The sequence below is a fragment of the Balaenoptera musculus genome, chromosome 1 (genome assembly GCF_009873245.2).
Source record: "Balaenoptera musculus isolate JJ_BM4_2016_0621 chromosome 1, mBalMus1.pri.v3, whole genome shotgun sequence".
NCBI classification, from domain to species: domain Eukaryota; kingdom Metazoa; phylum Chordata; class Mammalia; order Artiodactyla; family Balaenopteridae; genus Balaenoptera; species Balaenoptera musculus.
The window spans coordinates 82,238,171-82,262,947 of record NC_045785.1 but is presented as its reverse complement, the minus strand read 5'-3'; the positions used below and the strand labels follow the sequence as shown (position 1 = coordinate 82,262,947).

The 24,777-nt window shown below is 37.5% G+C and overlaps 1 protein-coding gene across 3 annotated transcripts in view; it reads right to left on the bottom strand.

Annotated features, from left to right (window-relative positions):
- The window catches only part of FNBP1L (formin binding protein 1 like), a 120,503-nt gene extending 102,085 nt beyond the window's left edge, over window positions 1–18,418 (bottom strand). The window contains exon 1 of one of the 3 annotated variants that reach the window (XM_036863675.1): window positions 18,147–18,418. In XM_036863675.1, coding sequence (XP_036719570.1) covers window positions 18,147–18,170 — 24 coding nt within the window. In that variant the 5' untranslated portion in view covers window positions 18,171–18,418. The remainder of the gene's footprint in view (window positions 1–18,146) is intronic. The other 2 variants (XM_036863681.1, XM_036863667.1) reach the window with 2 other exon arrangements.
- Window positions 18,419–24,777: the final 6,359 nt, after the last annotated feature.

The window sequence follows — 24,777 nt, the reverse complement described above, 5'->3', positions numbered from 1 at the left end:
AGTAGCAATTCTCATATCAGACAAAATAGATTTAAAAAAAAAAAGACTATTACAGGAGACAAAGAAGGACACTACATAATAATCAAGGGATCAATCCAAGAAGAAGATACAACAATGGTAAATATTTATGCACCCAACATAGGAGCACCTGAATATGTAAGGCAAATACTAACAGCCATAAAAGGGGAAATTGACAGCAACACAATCATAGTAGGGGACTTTAACAACCCACTTTCACCAATGGACAGCTCATCCAAAATAAAAACAAATAAGGAAACACAAGCTTTAAATGATACATTAAACAAGATGGACTTAATTGATATTTATAGGACATTCCATCCAAAAACAACAGAACACACATTCTTCTCAAGTGCTCATGGAACATTCTCCAGGAGAGATCATATCTTGGGTCACAAATCAAGCCTTGGTAAACTTAAAAAAACTGAAATCGTATCAAGTATCTTTTCCGAACACAACACTATGAGACTAGATACCAATTACAGGAAAAGATCTGTAAAAAAATAAAAACACATGGAGGCTAAACAATACACTACTTAATAACTAAGAGATTACTGAAGAAATCAAAGAGGAAATCAAAAAAATACCTAGAAACAAATGACAATGAAAACACGATGACCCAAAACCTACGGGATGCAGCAAAAGCAATTCTAAGAGGGAACTTTACAGCAATACAATCCTACCTTAAGAAACAAGAAACATCTCAAATAAACAACCTAACCTTACACCTAAAGCAATTAGAGAAAGAACAAAAAAATCCTAAGTTAGCAGAAGGAAAGAAATCATAAATATCAGATCAGAAATAAATGAAAAAGAAATTAAGAAAACGATAGCAAAGATCAATAAAACTAAAAGCTGGTTATTTGAAAAGATAAACAAAATTGATAAACCATTAGCCAGACTCATCAAGAAAAAAAAGGAAAAGACTCAAATCAATAGAATTAGAAATGAAAAAGGAGAAGTAACAACTGACACTGCAGAAATACAAAGGATCATGAGAGATTACTACAAGCAACTATATGCCAATAAAACGGACAACCTGGAAGAAATGGACAAATTCTTAGAAATGCACCGCCTTCCGAGACAGAACCAGGAAGGAACAGACCAATCACAAGCACTTAAATTGAAACTGTGATGAAAAATCTTCCAATAAAAAAAAGCCCAGGACCAGATGGATTCACAGGAGAATTCTATCAAACACTGAGAGAAGAGCTAACACCTATCCTTCTCAAACTCTTCCAAAATATAGCAGAGCGAGGAACACTCCCAAACTCATTCTATGAGGCCACCATCATCACCCTGATACCAAAACCAGACAAAGACATCACAAAAAAAGAAAATTACAGGCCAATATCACTGATGAACATAGATGCAAAAATCCTCAACAAAATACTAGCAAACAGAATCCAACAGCACATTAAAAGGATCATACACCATGATCAAGTGGGGTTTATCCAGGAATGCAAGGATTCTTCAATATATGCAAATCAATCAATGTGATACACCATATTAGCAAACTGAAGGAGAAAAACCATATGATCATCTCAACAGATGCAGAGAAAGCTTTTGACAAAATTCAACACCCATTTATGATAAAAACCGTCCAGAAAGTAGGCATAGAGGGAACTTTCCTCAACATAATAAAGGTCATATATGACAAACCCAAAGCCAACATCGTCCTCAATGGTGAAAAACTGAAACCATTTCCACTAAGATCAGGAACAAGGGAAGGTTGCCCACTCTCACCACTATTATTCAACATAGTTTTGGAAGTGTTAGCCACAGCAATCAGAGAAGAAAAAGAAATAAAAGGAATCCAAATTGGAAAAGAAAAAGTAAAGCTGTCACTATCTGCAGATAACATGACACTATACATAGAGAATCCTAAATATGCTACCAGAAAACTACTAAGGTTAATCAATGAATTTGGTAAAGTAGCAGGATACAAAATGAATGCACAGAAATCTCTTGCATTCCTATACACTAATGATGACAAATGTGAAAGTGAAATTAAGAAAACACTCCCGTTTACCACTGCAACAAAAAGAATAAAATATCTAGGGATAAACCTACCTAAGGAGACAAAAGACCTGTATGGAGAAACTTATAAGATGCTGATGAAAGAAATTAAAGATGATACAAATAGATAGAGAGATATACCATGTTCTTAGACTGGAAGAATCAACATTGTGAAAATGACTATACTACCCAAGGCAATCTACAGATTCAATGCAACCCCTATCAAACTACCACTGGCATTTTTCACAGAGCTAAAAACAAAAAATTTCACAATTTGTATGGAAACAAAAAACACCCCGAATACCCAAAGCAATATAGAGAAAGAAAAACGGAGCTGGAGGAATCAGGCTCCCTGACTTCAGACTATACTACAAAGCTACAGTAATCAAGACAGTATGGTACTGGCACAAAAACAAACATACAGATCAATGGAACAGGATAGAAAGCCCAGAGATAAACCCATGCACATATAGTTAACTTATCTTTGATTAAGGAGGCAAGAATATACAGTGGAGAAAAGACAGCCTCTTCAGTAAGTGGTGCTGGGAAAACTGGACAGCTACATGCAAAGAATGAAATTAGAACACTCCCTAACACCATACACACAAAGAAACTCAAAATGGATTAAAGACCTAAATGTAAAGACAGACAATATCAGACTCTTAGAGGAAAACATAGGCAGAAGACTCTATAAATCACAGCAAGATTCTTTTTGACCCACTTCCTAGAGAAATGGAAATAAAAACAAAAATAAACAAATGGGACCTAATGAAACTTAAAAGCTTTTGCACAGCAAAGGAAACCATAAACAAGACAAAAAGACAACACTCAGAATGGGAGAAAATATTTGCAAATGAAGCAACTGGCGAAGGATTAATCTCCAAAATTTACAAGCAGCTCATGCAGCTCAATATCAAAAAAACAAACAACCCAATCCAAAAATGGGCAGAAGACCTAAATAGACATTTCTCCAAAGAAGATATACAGATTGCCAACAAACACATGAAAGGATGCTCAACATCATTAATCGTTAGAGAAATGCAAATCAAGACTACAATGAGATGTCATCTCACACCAGTCAGAATGGCCATCATCAAAAAATCTACAAACAGTAAATGCTGGAGAGGGTGTGGAGAAAAGGGAACCCTCTTCCACTGTTGGTGGGAACGTAAATTGATACAGCCACTATGGAGAACAGTATGGAGGTTCCTTGAAAAACTAAAAATAGAACTACCATACGACCCAGCAATCCCACTACTGGGCATATACCCTGAGAAAACCATAATTCAAAAAGAGTCATGTACCACAATATTCATTGCAGCTCTATTTACAATAGCCAGGACATGGAAGCAACCTAAGTGTCCATCAACAGATGAATGCATAAAGAAGATGTGGCACATATATACAATGGAGTATTACTCAGCCATAAAAAGAAACGAAATTGAGTTATCTGTAGTGAGATGGATGGACCTAGAGTCTGTCACACAGAGTGAACTAAGTCAGAAAGAGAAAAACAAACACTGTATGCTAACACATATATATGGAATCTCAAAACAAAAACAAAAACAAAAAAAAATGGTCATAAAGAACCTAGGGGCAAGACGGGAATAAAGACACAGACCTACTAGAGAATGGACTTGAGGATACGGGGAGGGGGAAGGGTAAGCTTGGACAAAGTGAGAGAGTGGCATGGACATATATACACTACCAAATGTAAAATAGACAGTTAGTGGGAAGCAGCTGCATAGTACAGGGAGATCAGCTCGGTGGTTTGTGACCACTTAGAGGGGTGGGATAGGGAGGGTGGGAGGGAGGGAGACGCAAGAGGGAAGAGACATGGGGACATATGTATATGTACAACTGATTCACTTTGTTATAAAGCAGAAATTAACACACCACTGTAAAGCAATTATACTCCAATAAAGATGTTTACAAAAAAAAAAAGAGGACTTCCCTGTTAGCGCAGTGGTTAAGAATCCGCTTGCCAATGCAGGAGACGTGGGTTCAAGCCCTGGTCTGGGAAGATCCCATATGCCACGGAGCAGCTAAGCCCGTGCGCCACAACTACTGAGCCTGCACTCTAGAGCCCATGAGCCACAATTTCTGAGCCTGTGTTGCCACAATTGCTGAAGCCCGTGCGCCTAGATCCCATGCTCTGCAACAAGAGAAGCCACTACAATGAGAAGCCTGTTCACCACAACGAAGAGCATCCCCCACTCGCCATAACTAGAGAAAGCCCGTATGCAGCAACGAAGACGCAATGCAGCCAAAAATAAATAAATTAATTAATTAATTTTAAAAAGTAAAAAATAAATTTTAAAGAAAGATATATTGTACAACACAGGGAATACAGCCAATATTTTATAATAACTATAAATGGAATATAATCTTTAAAAGTTGTGAATCATTTTATTGTACATCTATGACCTATATAATATTGTACCTCAACTATACTTCCATTAAAAAATAAAAACAAATTAAATTAAAAAATAAAATAAAATAGAAAGTCATGCATGTGGAGACTGGTTCAAGATGGCAGAGTAGAAGGATGTGCGCTCACTCCCTCCTGCAAGAGCACCAGAATCACAACTAACTGCTGAACAATCATCAAAAGGAAGACACTGGAACGCACCAAAAAAGATACCCCACATCCAAGACAGAGGACAACCCGCAATGAGATGGTAGGATGGGCGCGATCACAGGAAAATCAAATCCCGTAACAGCAGGGTGGGTGACTCACAAACTGGAGAACACTTATACCACAGAAGTCCACCCACTGGAGTGAAGGTTCTGAGCCCCACGTGAGGCTTCCCAACCTGGGGGTCTGGCAACAAGAGGAGCAATTCCTAGAGAAAAAGACTTTGAAGGCTAGCGGGATTTGATTGCAGGACTTTGACAGGACTTGGGGAAACAAGACTCCACTCTTGGAGGGCACACACAAAGTAGTGTGCGCATCGTGACCCAGGGGAAGGAGCAGTGACCCCATAGGAGACTGAACCAGACCTACCTGCTAGTGTTGGAGGGTCTCCTGCAGAGGCGAGGGGTGGCTGTGGCTCACCATGGGGACAAGGACACTGGCAGCAGAAGTTCTGAGAAATACTCCTTGGCATGAGCCCTCCCAGAGTCACCATTAGCCCCACCAAAGAGCCGGGCAGACTCCAGTGTTGGGTTGCCTCAGGCCAAACACCCAACAGGGAGGGACGCAGACCCCACCCACCAGTAGACAAGTGGATTAAAGTTTTACTGAGCTCTGCCCACCAGAGCAACACCCAGCTCTATCCACTACCAGTCCCTCCCATTAGGAAGCTTGCACAAGCCTCTTAGATAGCCTCTTCCACAAGACGGCAGACACCAGAAGCAAGAAGAACTAAAATTTTGCAGCCTGTGAAGGAAAACCACATTCATAGAAGTACAGGCAAAATGAAAAGGCAGAGAACTTTGTACCGGATGAAGGAACAAGATAAAACCAAGAAAAACAACTAAATGAAGTGGAGATAGGCAACCTTCCACAAAAAGAATTCAGAATAATGATAGTGAAGATGATCCAGGACCTCAGAAAAACAATGGAGGCAAAGATCGAGAAGATGCAAGAAATGTTTAACACAGACCTAGAAGAATTAAAGAACAAACAGAGATGAACAATACAATAACTGAAATGAAAACTACACTAGAAGGACTCAATAGCAGAATAACTGAGGTAGAAAAACGTATCAGTGACCTGGAAGACATAATGGAGGAACTCACTGCCACGGAACAGAATAAAGAAAAAAGAATGAAAAGAAATGAAGACAGCCTAAGAGACCTCTGGGACAATATTAAATGCACCAACATTAGCATTATAGGGGTCCCAGAAGGAGAAGAGAGGGAGAAAGGACCCGAGAAAATATTTGAAGAGATAGTTGAAAACTTCCCTAACATGGGAAAGGAACCAGCCATCCAAGTTCAGGAAGTGCAGAGAGTCCCAGGCAGGATAAACACGCCAAGACACATAGTAATCAAACTGACAAAAAGACAAAAAAAAAAATTACTGAAAGCAGCAAGGGAAAAACGACAAATAACATACAAGGGAACTCCCATAAGGTTAACAGCTGATTTCTCAGCAGAAACTCTACAAACCAGAAAGGAGTGGCATGGTATACTTAAAGTGATGAAAGGGGAGAACCTACAACCAAGATTACTCTACTCAGCAAGGATCTCATTCAGATTCGATGGAGAAATCAAAAGCTTTACAGACAAGCAAAAGCTAAGAGAATTCAGCACCACCAAACAAGCTCTACAACAAATGCTAAAGGAACTTCTCTAAGTGGGAAACACAAGAGAAGAAAAGGACCTACAAAAACAAACCCAAAACAATTAAGAAAATGGTCATAAGAACATACATATCGATAACTACCTTAAACGTGAATGGATTAAACGCTCCAATCAAAAGACACAGGCTTGCTGAATGGATACGAAAACAAGACCCATCTATATGCTGTCTACAAGAGACCCACTTCAGACCTAGGGACACACACAGACTGAAAGCGAGGGGATGGAAAAAGATATTCCATGCAAATGGAAATCAAAAGAAAGCTGGAGTAGCAATACTCATATCAGATAAAATAGATTTTAAAATAAAGAATGTTACAAGAGACAAGGAAGGACACTACATAATATCAAGGGATCAGTCCAAGAAGAAGATATAACAATTATAAATATATATGCACCCAACATAGGAGCACCTCAATACATAAGGCAACTGCTAACAGTTATAAAAGAGGAAATCGACAGTAACACAATAATAGTGGGGGACTTTAACACATCACTTACACCAATGGACAGATCATCCAAAATGAAAATAAGGAAACAGAAGCTTTAAATGACACAATAGACCAGATAGATTTAATTGATATTTATAGGACATTCCACCCAAAAACAGCAGATTACACTTTCTTCTCAAGTGCGCACGGAACATTCTCCAGGATAGATCACGTCTTGGGTCACAAATCAAGCCTCAGTAAATTTAAGAAAATTGAAATCATATCAAGCATCTTTTCTGACCACAACGCTATGAGATTACAAATGAATTACAGGGAAAAAAACGTAAAAAACACAAACACATGGAGGTTAAACAATACCTTACTAAATAACCAAGAAATCATTGAAAAAATCAAAAGAGAAAATCAAAAAATACCTAGAGACAAATGACAATGGAAACACAATGATCCAAAACCTGTGGGATGCAGCAAAAGCAGTTCTAAGAGGGAAGTTTATAGCTATACAAGCCTACCTCAAGAAATAAGAAAAATTTCAAATAAATAATCTAACCTTACACCTAAAGGAACTAGAGAAAGAAGAACAAACAAAACCCAAAGTTAGTATAAGGAAAGATATCATAAAGATCAGAGCAGAAATAAATGAAATAGAAACAAAGAAAACAATAGCAAAGATCAATAAAACTAAAAGCTGGGTCTTCGAGAAGATAAACAAAATTGATAAACCATTAGCCAGACTCATCAAGAAAAAGAGGGACAGGACTGAAATCAATAAAATTAAAAATGAAAAAGGAGAAGTTACAACAGACACTGCAGAAAAACAAAGCATCCTAAGAGACCACTACAAGCAACTTTATGCCAATAAAATGGACAACCTGGAAGAAATGGACAAATTCTTAGAAAGGTATAACCTTACAAGACTGAACCAGGAAGAATTAGAAAATATGAACAGACCAATCACAAGTAATGAAATTGAAACTGTGATGAAAACTCTTCCAACAAACAAAAGTCCAGGACCAGTTGGCTACACAGGTGAATTCTATCAAATATTTAGAGAAGAGCTAACACCCATCCTTCTCAAACTCTTCCAAAAAATTGCAGAGGAAGAAACACTCCCAAACTCATTCTATGAGGCCACCATCACCCTGATACCAAAACCAGACAAAGATACTACAAAAAAAGAAAATTACAGAACAATATCACTGATGAATATAGATGCAAAAATCCTCAACAAAATACTAGCAAACAGAATCCAACAACACATTAAAAGGATCATACACCATCATCAAGTGGGATTTATCCCAGGAATGCAAGGATTCTTCAATATACACAAATCAATCAATGTGATACACCATATTAACAAATTGAAGAAAAAAAACCATAGGATCGTCTCAATAGATGCAGAAAAAGCTTTCGACAAAATTCAACACCCATTTATGATAAAAACTCTCCAGAAAGTGGGCATAGAGGGAACCTACCTCAACATAATAAAGGCCATATACAACAAACCCACAGCAAACATCATTCTCAATGGAGAAAAACTGAAAGCATTTCCTCTAAGATCTGGAACAAGACAAGGATGTCCACTCTCACCACTATTATTCAACATAGTTCTGGAAGTCCTAGCTATGGCAATCAGAGAAGAAAAAGAAATAAAAGGAATACAATTTGGAAAAGAAGAAGTAAAACTGCCACTGTTTGCAGGTAACATGATACTATACATAGAGAATCCTAAAGATGCCACCAGAAAACTACTAGAGCCAATCAATGAATTTGGTAAAGTTTCAGGATACAAAATTAATGCACAGAAATCTCCTGCATTCTTATACACTAATGATGAAAAATCTGAAAGAGAAATTAAGGAAACACTCCCATTTACCACTGCAACAAAAAGAATAAAATACCTAGGAATAAAACTACCTAGGGAGACAAAAGACCTGTATGCAGGTAACTATAAAACACTGATGAAAGAAATTAAAGATGATACCAACAGATGGAGAGATATACCATGCTCTTGGATTGGAAGAATCAATATTGTGAAAATGACTATACTACCCAAAGCAATCTACAGATTCAATGCAATCCCTATCAAATTCCCAATGGCATTTTTTACAGAACTAGAACAAAAAATCTTAAAATTTGTATGGAGACACAAAAGACCCCAAATAGCCAAAGCAGTCTTGAGGGGAAAAAACTGAGCTGGAGGAATCAGACTCCCTGACTTCAGACTATAGTACAAAGCTATAGTAATCAAGACAATATGGCATTGGTACAGAAACAGAAACATAGATCATTGGAACAAGATAGAAAGCACAGAGGTAAAAACACGCACCTATGGTCAACTAATCTATGACAAAAGAGGCAAGGATATACAATGGAGAAAAGACAGTCTCTTCAATAAGTGGTGCTGGGAAAACTGGACAGCTACACATAAAAGAATGAAATTAGAACACTCCCTAACACCATACACAAAAATAAACTCAAAATGGATTCAAGACCTAAATGTAAGACCAAACACTGTAAAACTCTTAGAGGAAAACATAGGAAGAACACTCTGACATAAATCACAGCAAGATCCTTTTTGACCCACTTCCTAGAGAAATGGAAATAAAAACAAAAATAAACAAATGGGACCTAATGAAACTTCAAAGCTTCTGCACAGCAAAGGAAACCATAAACAAGACGAAAAGAACCTGCAGAATGGGAGAAAATATTTGCAAACGAATCAACGGACAAAGGATTAATCTCCAAAATATATAAACAGCTCATTCAGCTCAATTTTAAAAAAACAAACAACCCAATCCAAAAATGGGCAGAAGACCTAAATAGACATTTCTCCAAAGAAGACATACAAATGGCCAAGAAGCACATGAAAAGCTGCTCAACATCACTAATTATTCGAGAAATGCAAATCAAAACTACAATGAGATATCACCTCACACCAGTTAGAATGGTCATCAGAAAATCTACAAACAACAAATGCTGGAGAGGGTGTGGAGAAAAGGGAACCCTCTTGCACTGTTGGTGGGAATGTAAATTGATACAGCCACTATAGAGATTCCTTAAAAAACTAAAAATAGAATTACCATATGATCCAGCAATCCCACTGCTGGGCATATAACCAGAGAAAACCACAATTCAGAAAGACACATGCACCCCAATGTTCACTGCAGCACTATTTACAATAGCCAGGTCATGGAAGCAACTTAAATGCTCATGGACAGACAATTGGATAAAGAAGATGTGGTATATATATACAACGGAATATTACTCAGCCATAAAAAGGAACAAAATTGGGTCATTTGTTGAGATGTGGATGGATCTAGAGACTGTCATACAGAGTGAAGTAAGTCAGAAAGAGAAAAACAAATATTGTACATTAACGCATATATGTGGAACCTAGAAAAATGGCACAGATGAACCGGTTTGCAGGGCAGAAATTGAGACACATGTAGAGAACACACGTATGGACACCAAGGGGGGAAAGCCGCGGGGGGGTGGGGGTGGTGGTGTGATGAATTGGGCGATTGGGATTGACATGTATACAGTGATGTGTATAAAACTGATGACTAATAAGAACCTGCTGTATAAAAAAAAAAAGTGATCAAATGTATTCTATTGGAAAGAAGCAAAAATAAGACCATATTTACTGTCTAAATTATATAATAATTTAATGATAAAAAAAAAAAGTACATTCAGGGGAGTTCCCTGGTGGTCTAGTGGCTAGGATTCAGTGCTTTCACTGCCGTGGCCCATGTTCAATCCCTAGTCAGGGAACTGAGATCCCACAAGCTGCACCGCATGGCCAAAAAAAAAAAAAAAACAAAAGTATGTTCAGAAAACAAACAAAAAGCAGCTCTTAGAAATTAAAAATATAATAGCAAAAACGAAAATCTCAATGTAAGAATTTCCAGTTTCCAGTAGTGTCGGGCTAGGTTATTTGGATCAACTATCACTATTCCACTGGATAAGAACTTTAAAATATGGATAAAATATATTCCAAAAATTTTAAAGCACCAAAAAACAAGCCAAGACAATAAGGAATTACAAAGTCACAAGTGAAGTAAAAATGAGAATCCAGAAAGGGAAAAAAGCACATACCACCTATTTTTGCCCTGAGGATATTTTGGATTTTTTGTTTTGATAACATTGCAAGAGCTATGGGGACAAAAACAAAATCTAACAACCACACGAGGGAATTTCAAGCCCTGAACTTGGTTTAAGGTGGTCCCAGACTAGGAGTGACCCCAGGCACATGGCAGAAGAAAATACAAATCCCACATATACAGTGAAACACTACAAACTAACCACAGAAGGATGATTCTCAAAGAGATCATATTAAATGGAAGAAGTCAGGTGAAGTAGAGTACATACCATATTATCATTTTTGTGAGGTTAAAAAAACCTACAAAACTAATCAATGGCAATGCAAGTCAGAATAGTGATTGATTACCTTTGGGGGATATTTACTGGGGATGGCATAAGTGAGACTTCCGTATCTTGCTCTTGGTTGGGAGTGACATGAATGAGTGTATTTATTTTATTTTTTCAAATCTTAACGTACATATAAAAACTGTACACTTTAATGTATGAATGTTATAATTTAATGAAGCTTTTATTTAAAATGAAGATGAAATAAAATTTTCAAATTAAAAAAGTTAACAAATATTAATTATATTCAGCTTTCACAAATAGTAAAGGATGTTAATTTAGTTCATGGTCTAAGTCTAGAAGATGATTCAAAAGTAATGGTTGCTATTTACCATACCAGTTTCAATGATTTTGATTTTTATAATTTATAATGGAAAAAAAATCTCAACTAGCCACTATTAACATTTTTTTTATTTTTTATTTTTTTTAGTTATTTCTGAGATATACATTTTAAAGTAATAACTAGAATTATGACTTATAACATTATAACAGAACATATAAGATTTTTAGAAATTTCACATAATGTCTGAAACATTTATATTAACATATTTCCATACAAATAACCCAAAGAAAGTTTAGTATTAGTTTTTGTTTGTTTGTTTGTTTGTTTTTTTATACTGCAGGTTCTTATTAGTCATCAATTTTATACACATCAGTGTATACATGTCAATCCCAATCGCCCAATTCATCACACCACCATCCCACCCCACCACTGTTTTCCCCCCTTGGTGTCCATACTTTTGTTCTCTACATCTGTGTCTCAACTTCTGCCCTGCAAACCGGTTCATCTGTAACATTTTTCAAAAATCTCGCAGAATCACCGTAACTTTTGTACTCTCTGAAAAATCAATCTTTTATGTTTTCCCAATTCATTAAGTCTCAGACCATTTACATTCATATCATTCATACATGACAACCCTAATGTCAAAGCATATAACAACACTGTTTTCATTTTTAGAATCCAAAGGGCCATAAAATAGGCTATAAATAAGATAATCATTTGTACTCAAATAATTTAAGGAGACGAGAACTCAAGACCTAAATAAATTGAGAAAAATTTCATATGAAAAGACAGAAGTAATTAAATTTCAGATTATAAAAAGGATCCCTAAGATTAAACAAAGGTATTAGACCTATACATGTCAGGGAAAAAAACATTAAAATAACCTTAGTTTTCAAAACATAGTTTGATGATAGAGTTCTAACAATTCATTGATTCCCTCATTCAACAAATATTTCACTGCTTATTATATGCCTATTCATTTTCTACAAATTAGGAATACAACAGGGATACAAAAGGAATAAAACAGATGACTTTACGCTATAGAAACAACAAAATAATGGTGTGCCAAAAACAGGAAAATCTGATTCTATACATTTATGTTTTTTTCAACATATAACAAATATATACTAATATTTCACATATTTCACAAGGTATTGTTAAAAGTCTGATGATTAGTTCTCGATCAAGAACTTAAGGAAAAAGTGCTAATATATGGAAAAAGTTTTTGCTTCCTATAAAACAAAACCTTTACATAATATTTTCCTACTAGTTTTTAATACGCACATGACTATGTTCCCCAAAAAAGAATATTTTGTTTTTTGCTATTGAGATGAAAATGCTTAAAGTTGAAGATTATTAAATAAGATACCACTTGTAGGTACACATAGAAGATGTTCCATAATTACAAACCTTTATTATTCTCTTGTCCTATTTCCTGCCTGCAAACAGGAGCTGATAAGGAAAAGTAGGCAGAACAGGCTTTTAAGTTTCTAGCCAAACCTGTATTTTATAGATTAGGGGAAGAAGAGAGGGCATTTTTTAAGATAAAAGGCAGGGAAGGGGAGAAGAAATGAGTGGTTTAAAGAATTAGCAATGAAGAGGAGATACTGGTTACAGGCAGCTCTCCAGCTTCCACCTTATTATTGTCAGGGCAGAATGGTAGCATAAATGGGTGTCTTGATTGCCTGTCACCCTCCTTAACTAGTAACAACAATATCTGTAATACAGTTTTGAACACAACAATTTCTACCCAAAAAAAAGGGATGTAAGATATAAATATTTATACCATTACTATTTTCCAAAGATTTGAATATATAAGAAATAAATATAAGGTGGTAGTCCCATAAGAAAGATAATATCCAGAATGTGTACTCTGGAGGGAAGGGGTGGGAAGGAATTGGTCAACAAAGGATATTCTGAACAGTGATATCAATGTAGGGGAATATTCTAGAGTTAGGAAAGTAATATCACCTCAAAATGACTTTAAGTTTTTCCACAGCAGGTCTGACATTATAAGCCTTAATAAATCTTACCATACATCACACAGCGCTTCCCCATAATAGACACTCAATAATTATTTCATTTTTTAAACCAAATTCCTACACTAGTTTCATGGCCTTTGAAAAAACAATACAGCTCACATGATAAGGAGTTCTCTTTGTCAACCTCCTCTAGATAAGCACCTTCTAAAAAAATCTTAAGTAAAAACTAAGATTTGGTCTAACCACTATAGACTACAATGGGACCAAATTCCTTTGTTCTAGAAAAATCTACATGTGGCCTAAGATTTCACCAGCTATTTGGGGTTTTTTTCCCCCTTCAGTTTTATTGAGATATAATTGGCATGCAGCACTGTATAAGTTTAAGGTACAGCACAATGATTTGACTTACATGCATCATAAAATGATTACCACAATAAGTTCAGTGAATATCCATCATCTCATACAGATACAAAATTAAAGAACTAAAAAAAATTTTTTTTCCTTTGGGATGAGAATTCTTAGGATTCACTCTCTTAACAACTTTCATATATAACATACAGCAGTGTTAACTGTATTTACCACCTTGCACATTACATCCCCAGTACTTACTTATAACTGGAAGTTTATACCTTTGGGTTGCCTTCATCCATTTCCCCCTTCTCCCTACCCTCCCCCCATGACAAATCTAATCTCGCCATGAGCTTGTTTTTGAAGTATAACTGACCTACAACACTGTTAGTTCCTGTTACACAACATAGTGATTCGATATTTCTAAACATTTCAAAATGATCACCACGGCAAGTTGAGTTACCACTTCATCGGCTATTGTGGCAGTCACATCATCAGCCTATCAGGTAAACTCACAACAACTACCTTTAGAGGTCAGTTCTTCCCCAATCTGTAAAAATTGTTAACCGAAATACTAAAACTTAACTTCATCATTTTGGCTTCAGATTGTTAAGACCTTCTTGAATTGTTAACTAGACCACTAATTTATCATCACCTACGAAGGCCTTCAGATCCATAAAAACTTCCTCAAGGATGCAATTATTAATCAGTAATCAATACTCTGCATAATGCAATGAACTACTAATTCAATTGGGGGAAACATGTATGATCAGCAACAGGCATTGTATTAGAGAAAACAAAAAGATTAACCCAGTCCCTACACTCAAGGACTCAAAAAGTCTAGTAAGTTTACAATTTAAGTGTTAAAGTAGAAGTGCTATATAGAGAAAAAAGATAAAGAAGCATTAAATTAAAGGGTTAAGACTAGGAGTGTAAAATAAAGGATCCACTGAATCTATCATGCAATGCACACTTTCACTTTCTTCCAGAAAGATATCATGAGCTTTGTCAAATGCACCTAGCTAAAAAATATGATGAAAATAACAATGGCTTTTAAATTATACACTCTGAAAACTAAGGACAAAAAAATCATAGACCAGGAAACTAAGGCATAAAAAAGGTTTATATGTTCCCTATAAATTAAGTCACACATTTGAACCTACTTCCTAATTTCCAGACGAGTCCCCTCATTCCCCGGCGGGGGGAAGGGAGGGGAATTTTTTAATAAATCATGATTTGAATGTGATGTGCTCAGCCATTTTCTTTCCTATCTACACACTTGCAGTCCATACATACACTGATTTTTTTTTCCATTGAACTTTAACTGGCTCCTCAAAAAGCTAAAAGGCTATCTGCTAATAAATAAAACTTACTAACTAAACATAGAACTTCTCCAATCTCTAATTTCCTTATTTGTAAAAAGAGCTAATAATTACAAAATCTATGCTTTGCAAAATCATTAATTCATATTTAGACTTCTTGATCCAACCATTCTTCCTATGGTAATAAAGAAATCAACACAATAAACAATGCATCCCGAAGAAATGAAGACGCTGTCATCTCTTTGCGTTATATTACCCAGAACTGAGTCTCTAGCATATATTCACTACCTTGCTTAAATGCTCACTCGGAACACAAGAAATCCCTTAAAGCACAGTTCAAATTTATTACCAGTTAATTCATATTCCCTCACAACTACACAAACAAAAGTCTGACACAACCAATTTAGCCTATCACTATCAGTTCTGTCCCCCAGAGTCACTATTAGAGTGGTTTTAATTTTTTTACTTTATTCTCAAGTTTAACATAAGACTGAGATAGCAATAAATGCCAATGAATATTATAAGAAATAAACTTAAGTTTGAGTGCATAACTGCATTTTATCATAATTTTTTATGTAACATGTTCTCAATAAAGTTTAACTCTGGGACAGTAAGGTGATCCTACACATGAAAATAATATAAGAACTGGTTTCTAAATTCAAATTTTCAAGATGATTTTCCCAACCTCAAATTCCTCAATGGCAAGAGCACAGTTCAGGTGTTTGTTACAATCTACTGGAAACAAAATATCCTTTTTCAAAACTGAGATTAGTACAAAATAGGAAATCTAGTCAAATTTTTCTAAGGTCTCTTCTGGTCCCAACAATAGTCCTCTACACCAACTTCTATTTATGTAAGGTGTAAGCATCCAACTGATATTAGCTGATTCCACATTATTTAACTCCTAATAAATGTTTCTCTCAAATCCTCAAACCACTAAAAAAAAATTTTAAACATGGAGATATATTAAGTTTTACGAGAAAAATTTTAAAATTTTTCATAATTTCCAAAAGGATACGAAACAATTTTTAGTTAGAACAGAAATTCCCATCTCTTCTATGGTTTACCTTTTTAAATTGCTGAAAAACTACTCAAATGCTGAACGTAAATAACCAAACTACAGGAGATGGGTAATTGCTTCTGATTGTATTATATTCTTCAATTAAAATTTTTTTAAAGCTTTAAAAATCACATTTTAGTCTTCACTAAAATATTTTGTTCCTCCTTAAAACTGCTTTTCTAGTGTGATACAAAGCAATTTTTTCCAGTCTAAATTAAGAGTTATATCTAAATAATATTCCTCCACTGTTTTATTACTTGTACTTTCTAAAAGTATTCTGCTTATATTTTTTGCTCCCTCTGAAACATGGATCATACAAGTATGTAAAAATTAAAATATTTTCTAATTATAAAAATGGAAAATGAAATATATCCATCTCCTTTAATTAGGAAATACTATAATCAATTAGAGAATGTACTAAATCAAAGGGAAGAGATCAATAATGCCTGAGAATCTAACCAAAGTAAAAGATTAAAGCTCACATAATTTACTATACAATCCCCCCCAATACAAGAACGATTAATGCTATCTAAGAACGTAATGGAGAGGCTCCTAGGTAATTTCTCTTGGGTGGTGTGTTTACAGACTGGGCAAACACTTGTCCAGAACGCTGCAGATTCCTGGGCTTGCTAAGGAGGTGTTCAGCTAGACGAACTCTAAAATCTCTTTCAATTCTAAGATTCCCAATCTGTGAATAAAATGTGAAAAATAACATAAAACACTGTGCCCAATGAAGGCTGATCAATTAACCGATCTGCCTTCATTGCCACCCTAACTGTATGCCTGGAGACGAAAAAGTTCTTTCTCCTCTTTTCTCTGCAGTGATTTCACGAGATCCTGGTTAACAAAAGGCACGGAAAACATGCACAGGTGGGATAAAAAGAGGAGTGGCTGAAATGAGGAGGCTCTCGGGACAGCGCCCCCAGCTCCCCGTCCCTCGGGAGCACCTGAGAAATCACTGCCCTCCACACCTCCACCCTTCTGTGGAGGCGTCGCGAGAGAATTCTCCGACCTATTACAGTCCACCCGCACCTGGCCAGAGACCGGGCATTGTCTGGAGCCTTCAGCGCCCAAGACAAGCAAGGAGGAAAGAGAAAGAAAAGCGGGAGAAGGAGTGAGAAAAATGGACAACGGAAGGGGAAGTAAAGCAATCGGGAAGCCGTACGCTCCTTTTGGCAAAATTGGCTTCCCCATCGATCACTCAATTTAATTCATATCCCAAAAGCCAACCCCCCCGGCCCAAGGTAGCAGCCAGGGGTGGCCCAGCCGGAGTCCCCGAAGCTACCCCGGTCAGAGAACGGAGACAAGGAGAGGGAAATGGGCGTGTGGGTTGGGCCTGGCTGGCCGGAGGCCGGTCTCGGAACAAAGCCTCCCAGCTCCCCCTACCTGGGGCGAGGGCGGCGGGCGGTGCCTCGCGGCTCCCCGCGTCGCCCCAGCCCGGCGACGCCCTCGCCCCGGGGACCCTTGCCGGGGCGAGGGGCCGCGGCGAGCCCCCTCCCCGCCCGCTAACAGCGCCCCTTCGGGACAATGGGCCCCCTCCCCCGCCTACGGGAGGGGAGATACAAAGGCAGAGAAGCGCGGCCCGGCACGGAGCCAGGCGTCCGGAAAGTGAAGGCGGAGGAGGGAGAGGGGACAGGAGAGGATGGCGGCGGACGCGGCAGCCCGCGGGCCGCTCCCCCAGCCGTCCAAGCCTCTGCCCTCAGCCTCACCGCCGCGGCAAGGGCGGGAGAGCGGACCAGCAGCCTCTCAAGTCCCGGCCGAGAGGGAAGAGGAGTCTGCACACAAAGAGGAGCGGGACCCCCACCCTCCGCCAACACCAGCGCCGGAGATGGCCCGACGCGCTCTGGCCGCCGACGGCCAGCGGCGCCTGCCCAGCCCGAGCCCCTCCGGGGCCGGGGTTCGCGCTGGGCGCCCCTCTCCCGGACTCACCCAAAGCTCCGTGCCCCAGCTCATGGCGGAACTTGAGGCGACTCGAGCCGTCTGGCTGCCCCGCTGTTCGTCCGTCTGTCGGCTCTGCGGTCAGTCTGTCCGACCTCCCACTGGCGGGCTCCCGGCTCAGCTGCTCAGCCTCCGAAGGTGCCGCCACCGCCGGTTTCCCCAGTGAGGGAGAAAGACGCGACTGGCAAAGCCGCCGACGCCGCGTCCCCGCCTCCCGAAGCCTGCGGGGAGGGGGCCCGGGCTGAGGAGAGGCGGGACGCGGAGAGGGGAGGGGGCGGGGCGCGATGCACCCTGGGATTGGGGCGGACCCGCGCCCGCCTGGCGGAGGCTGGCCGGGTCTCCTCGCCGAAGGGTTTACCCATTATCGGCTCTTGCCTCGTGCCCAGTCTCTTGCTTCCCATACCTCCTGGCTCGGACTATCCCACCGCCGCCGTCATTCGAATATCTGTCTCCAAGAAGGAAAGGGAGAGAAGGAAAAGTCGCCCACAGCCCTTCTCTACCCTGAGCCCCCTTAAATGAGGCAACTCCTTCCTGCCTCTTGCCTCCTTCACTTGGGAGAAACCCAGACAAGGAAACCTCATCCAAATCCTTGGGTTTAGAGTGTGAAGAGTTGTAGTCTATTTATAAGAAAAAAAGTCTTAATGGTTAAAGTGATCTTGGGAATCACTGAAACGTGTAGAGCGTCAAAGGAGAAGGCAACTTGCCCCTGATTCTGTTTTTAACAAAACATTTTAATTTTATAAGTTCTGTCAGGAAATCATAAAAAGAGGCAGATCTTTCGGCATTCATTTGGGAATGTTGCCATGACAGGAGATGGAAGACATGCACAAATGTGACCCGAGCTGTCACCTGCAGGAAAGGAGAACTGAGCTTGCCCCCTTTCTGGAATGGGCACCTCGTGCGTGGGGGAGTTGGGTGGGAGGCAGATTCCTAACCAGTAGTGCAAAGAGCCTCTTCCGAACTTCAGATATCTCTCATTCAGAATATCGGAACCTTGGATGCAGGTCCACCATTTCCTTTTTTCTCTGTGGAGTTACTTCCCGGCCTCTCTGAGTAATCATTAACTGCAGTCGGCAAGTTTGACTTGTTGCTATAAGACATCAAGTACGCTTAGCAACTCCCTAACTTATGCTTGAGCATTAATTGCTTGTCTCCGAAACACCACACACACACATACACACGCACAGAGTTCAGTCCAGTCACTAGTAGTAAAGTACTCCTCAGTGTGTCTTGATAGCTATGTCTTAAGTTCTCCCAACCGGCTACTCAGCATTCGAAACTCCCCCCATTATAGGGCCTGCTCAGGTGCCCCAATCTCTTCCGCTTTAATCCTTGTCCCTGCCTAGCTGTACTTCCTCTTGGCCTTGAGGCAAATATCCTGAGCCCTACTGACCTTCCAGCCACCACTCTTGCTAAATTGTTTGCTGCAGTTCTCTGAGTCCAGCTCCAGCATACAAATACCTCTTCCAAGTGGGTTGTCACCAATATTTAAATGCTCGCGTGCCATGCAGTGAAAAGGCTGTTAAGCATTGACTAAACACTTTCTCTTTCCAACATTTTTCTATTTCCTTCAAGGTTATTTATGTCACCTAACACTACTATCTACCTCTCCCTGCCCTTTAAAAAAAATTGTGCTTTCCATTTCAAAGTAAAATAATCTACCATTCACAATAAAGATTATCCTCAACCATACTGTTTACACGATTCCCCAACTGAACATAAACTCTTATCTCCTAGATGAGCATTTTTCTTCTTCCAAAATTTCTGAACAGAACTCCACACTTAGAACAATTAATTTCTCTTCAAAAAGTTAGGTTTGGGGGCATCAAACTCAGAAAAAAATTCTGTTAGTCTACATTATCATAAATTTAAATATAATTAATATAACCAACTTAAATTTATAATCCCCAAATAATTATTTAACTTACAAAATTCTTTCATGATACTGAAATTCACTATTTACTTCAACAAACTCTTTAAGCAAAACTTATTAAAAGTGGAAACTATCACAACAAAAAAAAGTATGTTTTGTGTTATATTTTGTTATGAAAATAATGAAGATCAATCAGATTTCAGAGTGTTCCTTTTCATAACAAATCTCTAAAATAGTATAGGGGCATTTTAGCTAACAAACATCCAGAGGTGTTTTACACACACATATATAGTCACATACACAAATATATATTATCAGCATGGCAGTTTATAAGGCTGCTGACTTAACATAATCAGAATACATTGGGTACTAAATTATTTTTGTATATAAGATTTATTCTTTATGGACCCATGACAAGGTATTTTGTGAGCAGTTCAAACACATCATTTTTCTCTCTAAAAAAGGTAAAACATAACTTTTAGCATCTTGAAAGCAAAATTTCTTTGGTATAACAGCAATCTATTATTAATACTTTCCAGATACTATCCCCAAATCATATTTTGCATCGTGATAAAATTCTGTCCAACCAATTATCTTGTATCTTTTTGCTACTTGACCTATTTGGCAATCCATCACCACATAGTTTCTGTTTCAAATTACATATTTTATAAGGTAATCAACACTAAGAAGGAATCGAGGAAATAATATTCTTCTAACTTTCACTATATATTTTTACAATGGAGCCACTGTACCAAGTAAACTTGAAGGAGCTCAAATTACACAAGCTTATTAGCAATTTTAAAAAGTATTATACTGTCTTTTTATTAATTATGAAAAATAACTTTCATTTAATGCATTTTATCCTCAGGCATATATTTGAACTCTGCTCCATGATAAGCCATTAAAGTGTTGCATTTTCTTTTGCATATTTTTATCATGTATTAATTCAAATGTAAGCTCTTTTTATAATTCTTTATGTAATAAACATTTAGCTAATGCTCTTTTCAGTTTCAATTTTTCCTGGCATGAAAGACATACAGATGGCCAACAGGCACATGAAAAGGTGTTCAGCATCGTTAATCATCAGAAAATGCAAATTAAAACCATAGTGAAATATCATCTCACATCTGTCAGAATGGCTATCATCAAAAAAGAACACAAATAACAGATGTTGGTGAGGATGTGGAGAAAAGGGAACCCTCACACACTGTTAGTGGGAATGTAAATTGGTGCAGCCACTGTGGAAAACAGTATGGAGGTTTCTCAAAAAACTAAAAATAGGGCTTCCCTTGTGGTGCAGTAATTGGGAATCTGCCTGCCAATGCAGGGGACACGGGTTCAAGCACTGGTCCAGGAAGATCCCACATGCCGCGGAACAAATAAGCCCGTGTGCCACAGCTACTGAGTCTGCGCTCTAGAGCCCGCGAGCCACAACTACTGAGCCACATGCCACAACTACTGAAGCCTGCGTGCCTAGAGCCTGTGCTCCACAACAAGAGAAGCCACTGCAATGAGAAAGCTGCGCACCACAGCAAAGAGTAGCCCCTGCTCGCCACAACTAGAGAAAGCCCGCACGCAGCAACGAAGACCCAATGCAGCCAAAAATAAATTAAAAAAAAAAAACTAAAAATAGAACTAACAGATGACCCAGCAATCCCACTCCTGGGTAAATATCCGAAAAAAACAAAAACACTAATTTGAAAAGATACATGCACTCCAATGTTCGTAGCAGATATAGATATAGATATAGATATAGATAAACATATACATATATATATACACATATATATGTCACAATGGAATACTACTCAGCCATAAAAAAAAGACTGAAATTTTGCCATTTGCAACAACACAGATGGCCTTGGAGGGTACTGTGTTAAGTGAAGTAAGTCAGACAGAGAGAGACAAATTCTGTTTTATCACTTATGTGTGGAATCTGAAAAATAAAACAAACTAGTGAATATTACAAAAAAGAAACAGACTTACAGATATAGAAAACTAGTGGTTACCAGTGGGGAGAGGGAAAGGGGGAGGAGCAAGGTAGGAGTAGGGGATTAAGAGGTAAAAACTACTATGTATAAAATAAATAAGCTACAAGGATATATAGTACAGCACAGAAAATATAACCAATATTTATAATAATTATAAATGGAATGTAACCTTTAAAAATTGTGAATCACAATGTTGTACACCTGAAACTTATGTAATATTGCATGTCAACTATACCTCAATAAAAAAATTCCTGGCATGAATTTCCTTATTAAGTCAAATTGTGAAACACAGTTGTTCACTGCTACATTCTAGAATATAGAATAATTTACTTGTCCAAATGTATCAACCTCCAACCATAAATCAATCTCTTGTCAAAATTAAATTTTTGCAAAAGTTTATTCCATGTATAAAGTTAGTAATGTCTTAAACACTTTTTTGAAAAGTGTTTCCAAAAAAAAAATAAAGCTTTAGATCAACTTAATATTTGGAGCATAGAGAACATTCCCATGCATATGTGCATCAATGTCCCATCCACAAATGGTTACCAATCATACATAATTTCCACCATTGAAAGGAAACAATCTCCGGCATAAACAATGGCAATTCCTTTCTTGTCATTTAAATATCTTAAAACTATGTCTTAAAAATAAAACTATGGAGGCAGTGTCCACAAATAGAATTATTGCCTACATAGAATGGCCAGAACAATCAAACTAAAATTACCTTTAGGACGTATATCAAGGCAGTGTACTTGGCATCTCTGTTTTAATGCTTCAAATGGAGCACCACACCAGAAATGGGATCACACTAGAATACTGATCCACACAGCCAAATGAAGAATGGTACTGGCTAGTTAACAGTTATCACTACTTTCTGCACTAACAGTTTTCCTAATCAAGAATAGGAAGAAATTCAAAACGTCAAGAGCATACTTTAAGGTGGCTCACTGAAGAGAAAGAAAGAAAACCACCTACTATTTTGTCTTTGAGGATTCTGCTCTCCATTATTGAATCCAGTTAAAGCATTTTATATAACTGCTCTAATGAAACTTGGCAAAAAGTAAAAGTAAAAGAAAATTCCACATAAATCAAACGGAATAGATTTGTTTAAAGGGGTAACTCATTTCCAGTTTTCTATGATGATTGGTTTTTTCCCACTGGTCGTTATGGAACTTTGTAACTCTAAAAGCATTTAGGTATTTATTTAAGTTAAATTCTCCTTAGAGCCAGGAGACCTGGTAGAACAAAAGTAACAGATTTCTTCAGGTGTTTATTAAACCTTTGCAAACCCATTCAAAATTTCCACTGATTAAATTCTTAAAGTGTTCCTTTTTTTGCTGTTTTTGTTGTAGGGTTCTTTTGGGTGGGGGGCTTGTTGACAAAATTTCAAGATATGCACATCAGTTAACAAAAAGAACACCTAGTTCTCTATTTTCTTTTTATGAAGTCCAATCAGGTGTATCATATGCACTTATAGAAATACAACCAGCTTTTACAGGCTCATAAGAGCCACTGTTAAGTTTTCAGGAATTTTGCAAACAGGTTACTAGAAATGTTAGATTAGCATCTGTCATGGTGAGAGTGTTTACCCCATGGAAATCGGCAAATATTATAAATCAGGGTTGGTTTTTCCCTTGGAGAACTAATTGTTAAACATCAGCACACCACTGTCGAAATCCTATGCAGATTAACAGTGAAGGAAATGAAAATATACCATTAGCTACTAAGTGAGAACAATTCTAAAATGGAATAATAAAATTTAATTTTACTGAGTCTATTCAGATGTATTTGGAATACTCAGGATCTAACCAGATTATAATTTTTTCTTCATTTCCTATGTAACAGAATCATACCCATTATTGTAACCCTTGTTTCTACTGTCTTCATATTAGGATTCTAACATTTGTAAGTCTTTGTCATTTGATATTTATTATTTTTATTAATATGTTATTGATTTACTTTAAAAGTCATAAATCACAATTTTGCATCATCCATGTCAGGATTTTATACTACCTATGCTTAATCAAGTAATATTAACTCGATGCTTAATATTACTTTTGTTGATAATAAAAATGATTTAAATAATTAATAAGGAAAAGTTACCTCTAATGAGACATTGTGGTGATCATTTCACAATGTATACAAATGTCAAATTATGTTGTACACCTGAAACTAATATAATGTTGTATGTCAGTTACACTTAAAAACAACAACAACAACAACAAAAACTTACCTCTAGGCTGGTTCTCTTCATCCTTATCCAAACCCAATTAGCTAAGATTTTAATGCTCATTTTAAGGACCAAAATAGCTCAGACCTTAGATATTTTAAGTTTTTTGAAAGTAAAATAATCTACTATATGTAAATTCAAGGTATTTTTATTTCAGTGATCACTTTATTGTATAATACAGTTCTATCTTATTAGATAAAACAGCAAATTAAAGCCACGTATTTTGAAATGAGCCAACAGCTATCCAATTTCTGGTTAAACTCTGAGTATTTGGCTTTAGCCTGAAGAGCCTGGTCCTATAATTATAATCTAGGTCATCTCCAATACAGGACATTCTAGACAGAATTAGTTGGAATAGTTTCCAGTGGATCAAAATTTTCCGTGGAGTTGCCTTATTTAGCAAATAAAAATACAGGACTCCCAGTTAAATTTGTTTCAGATATTGCAAATATTACATGGGACATACTTACAGTAAAAAATTATTTGTTGTCTATCTGAAATTGAGAGTTAACTGGACATCCTGTACTT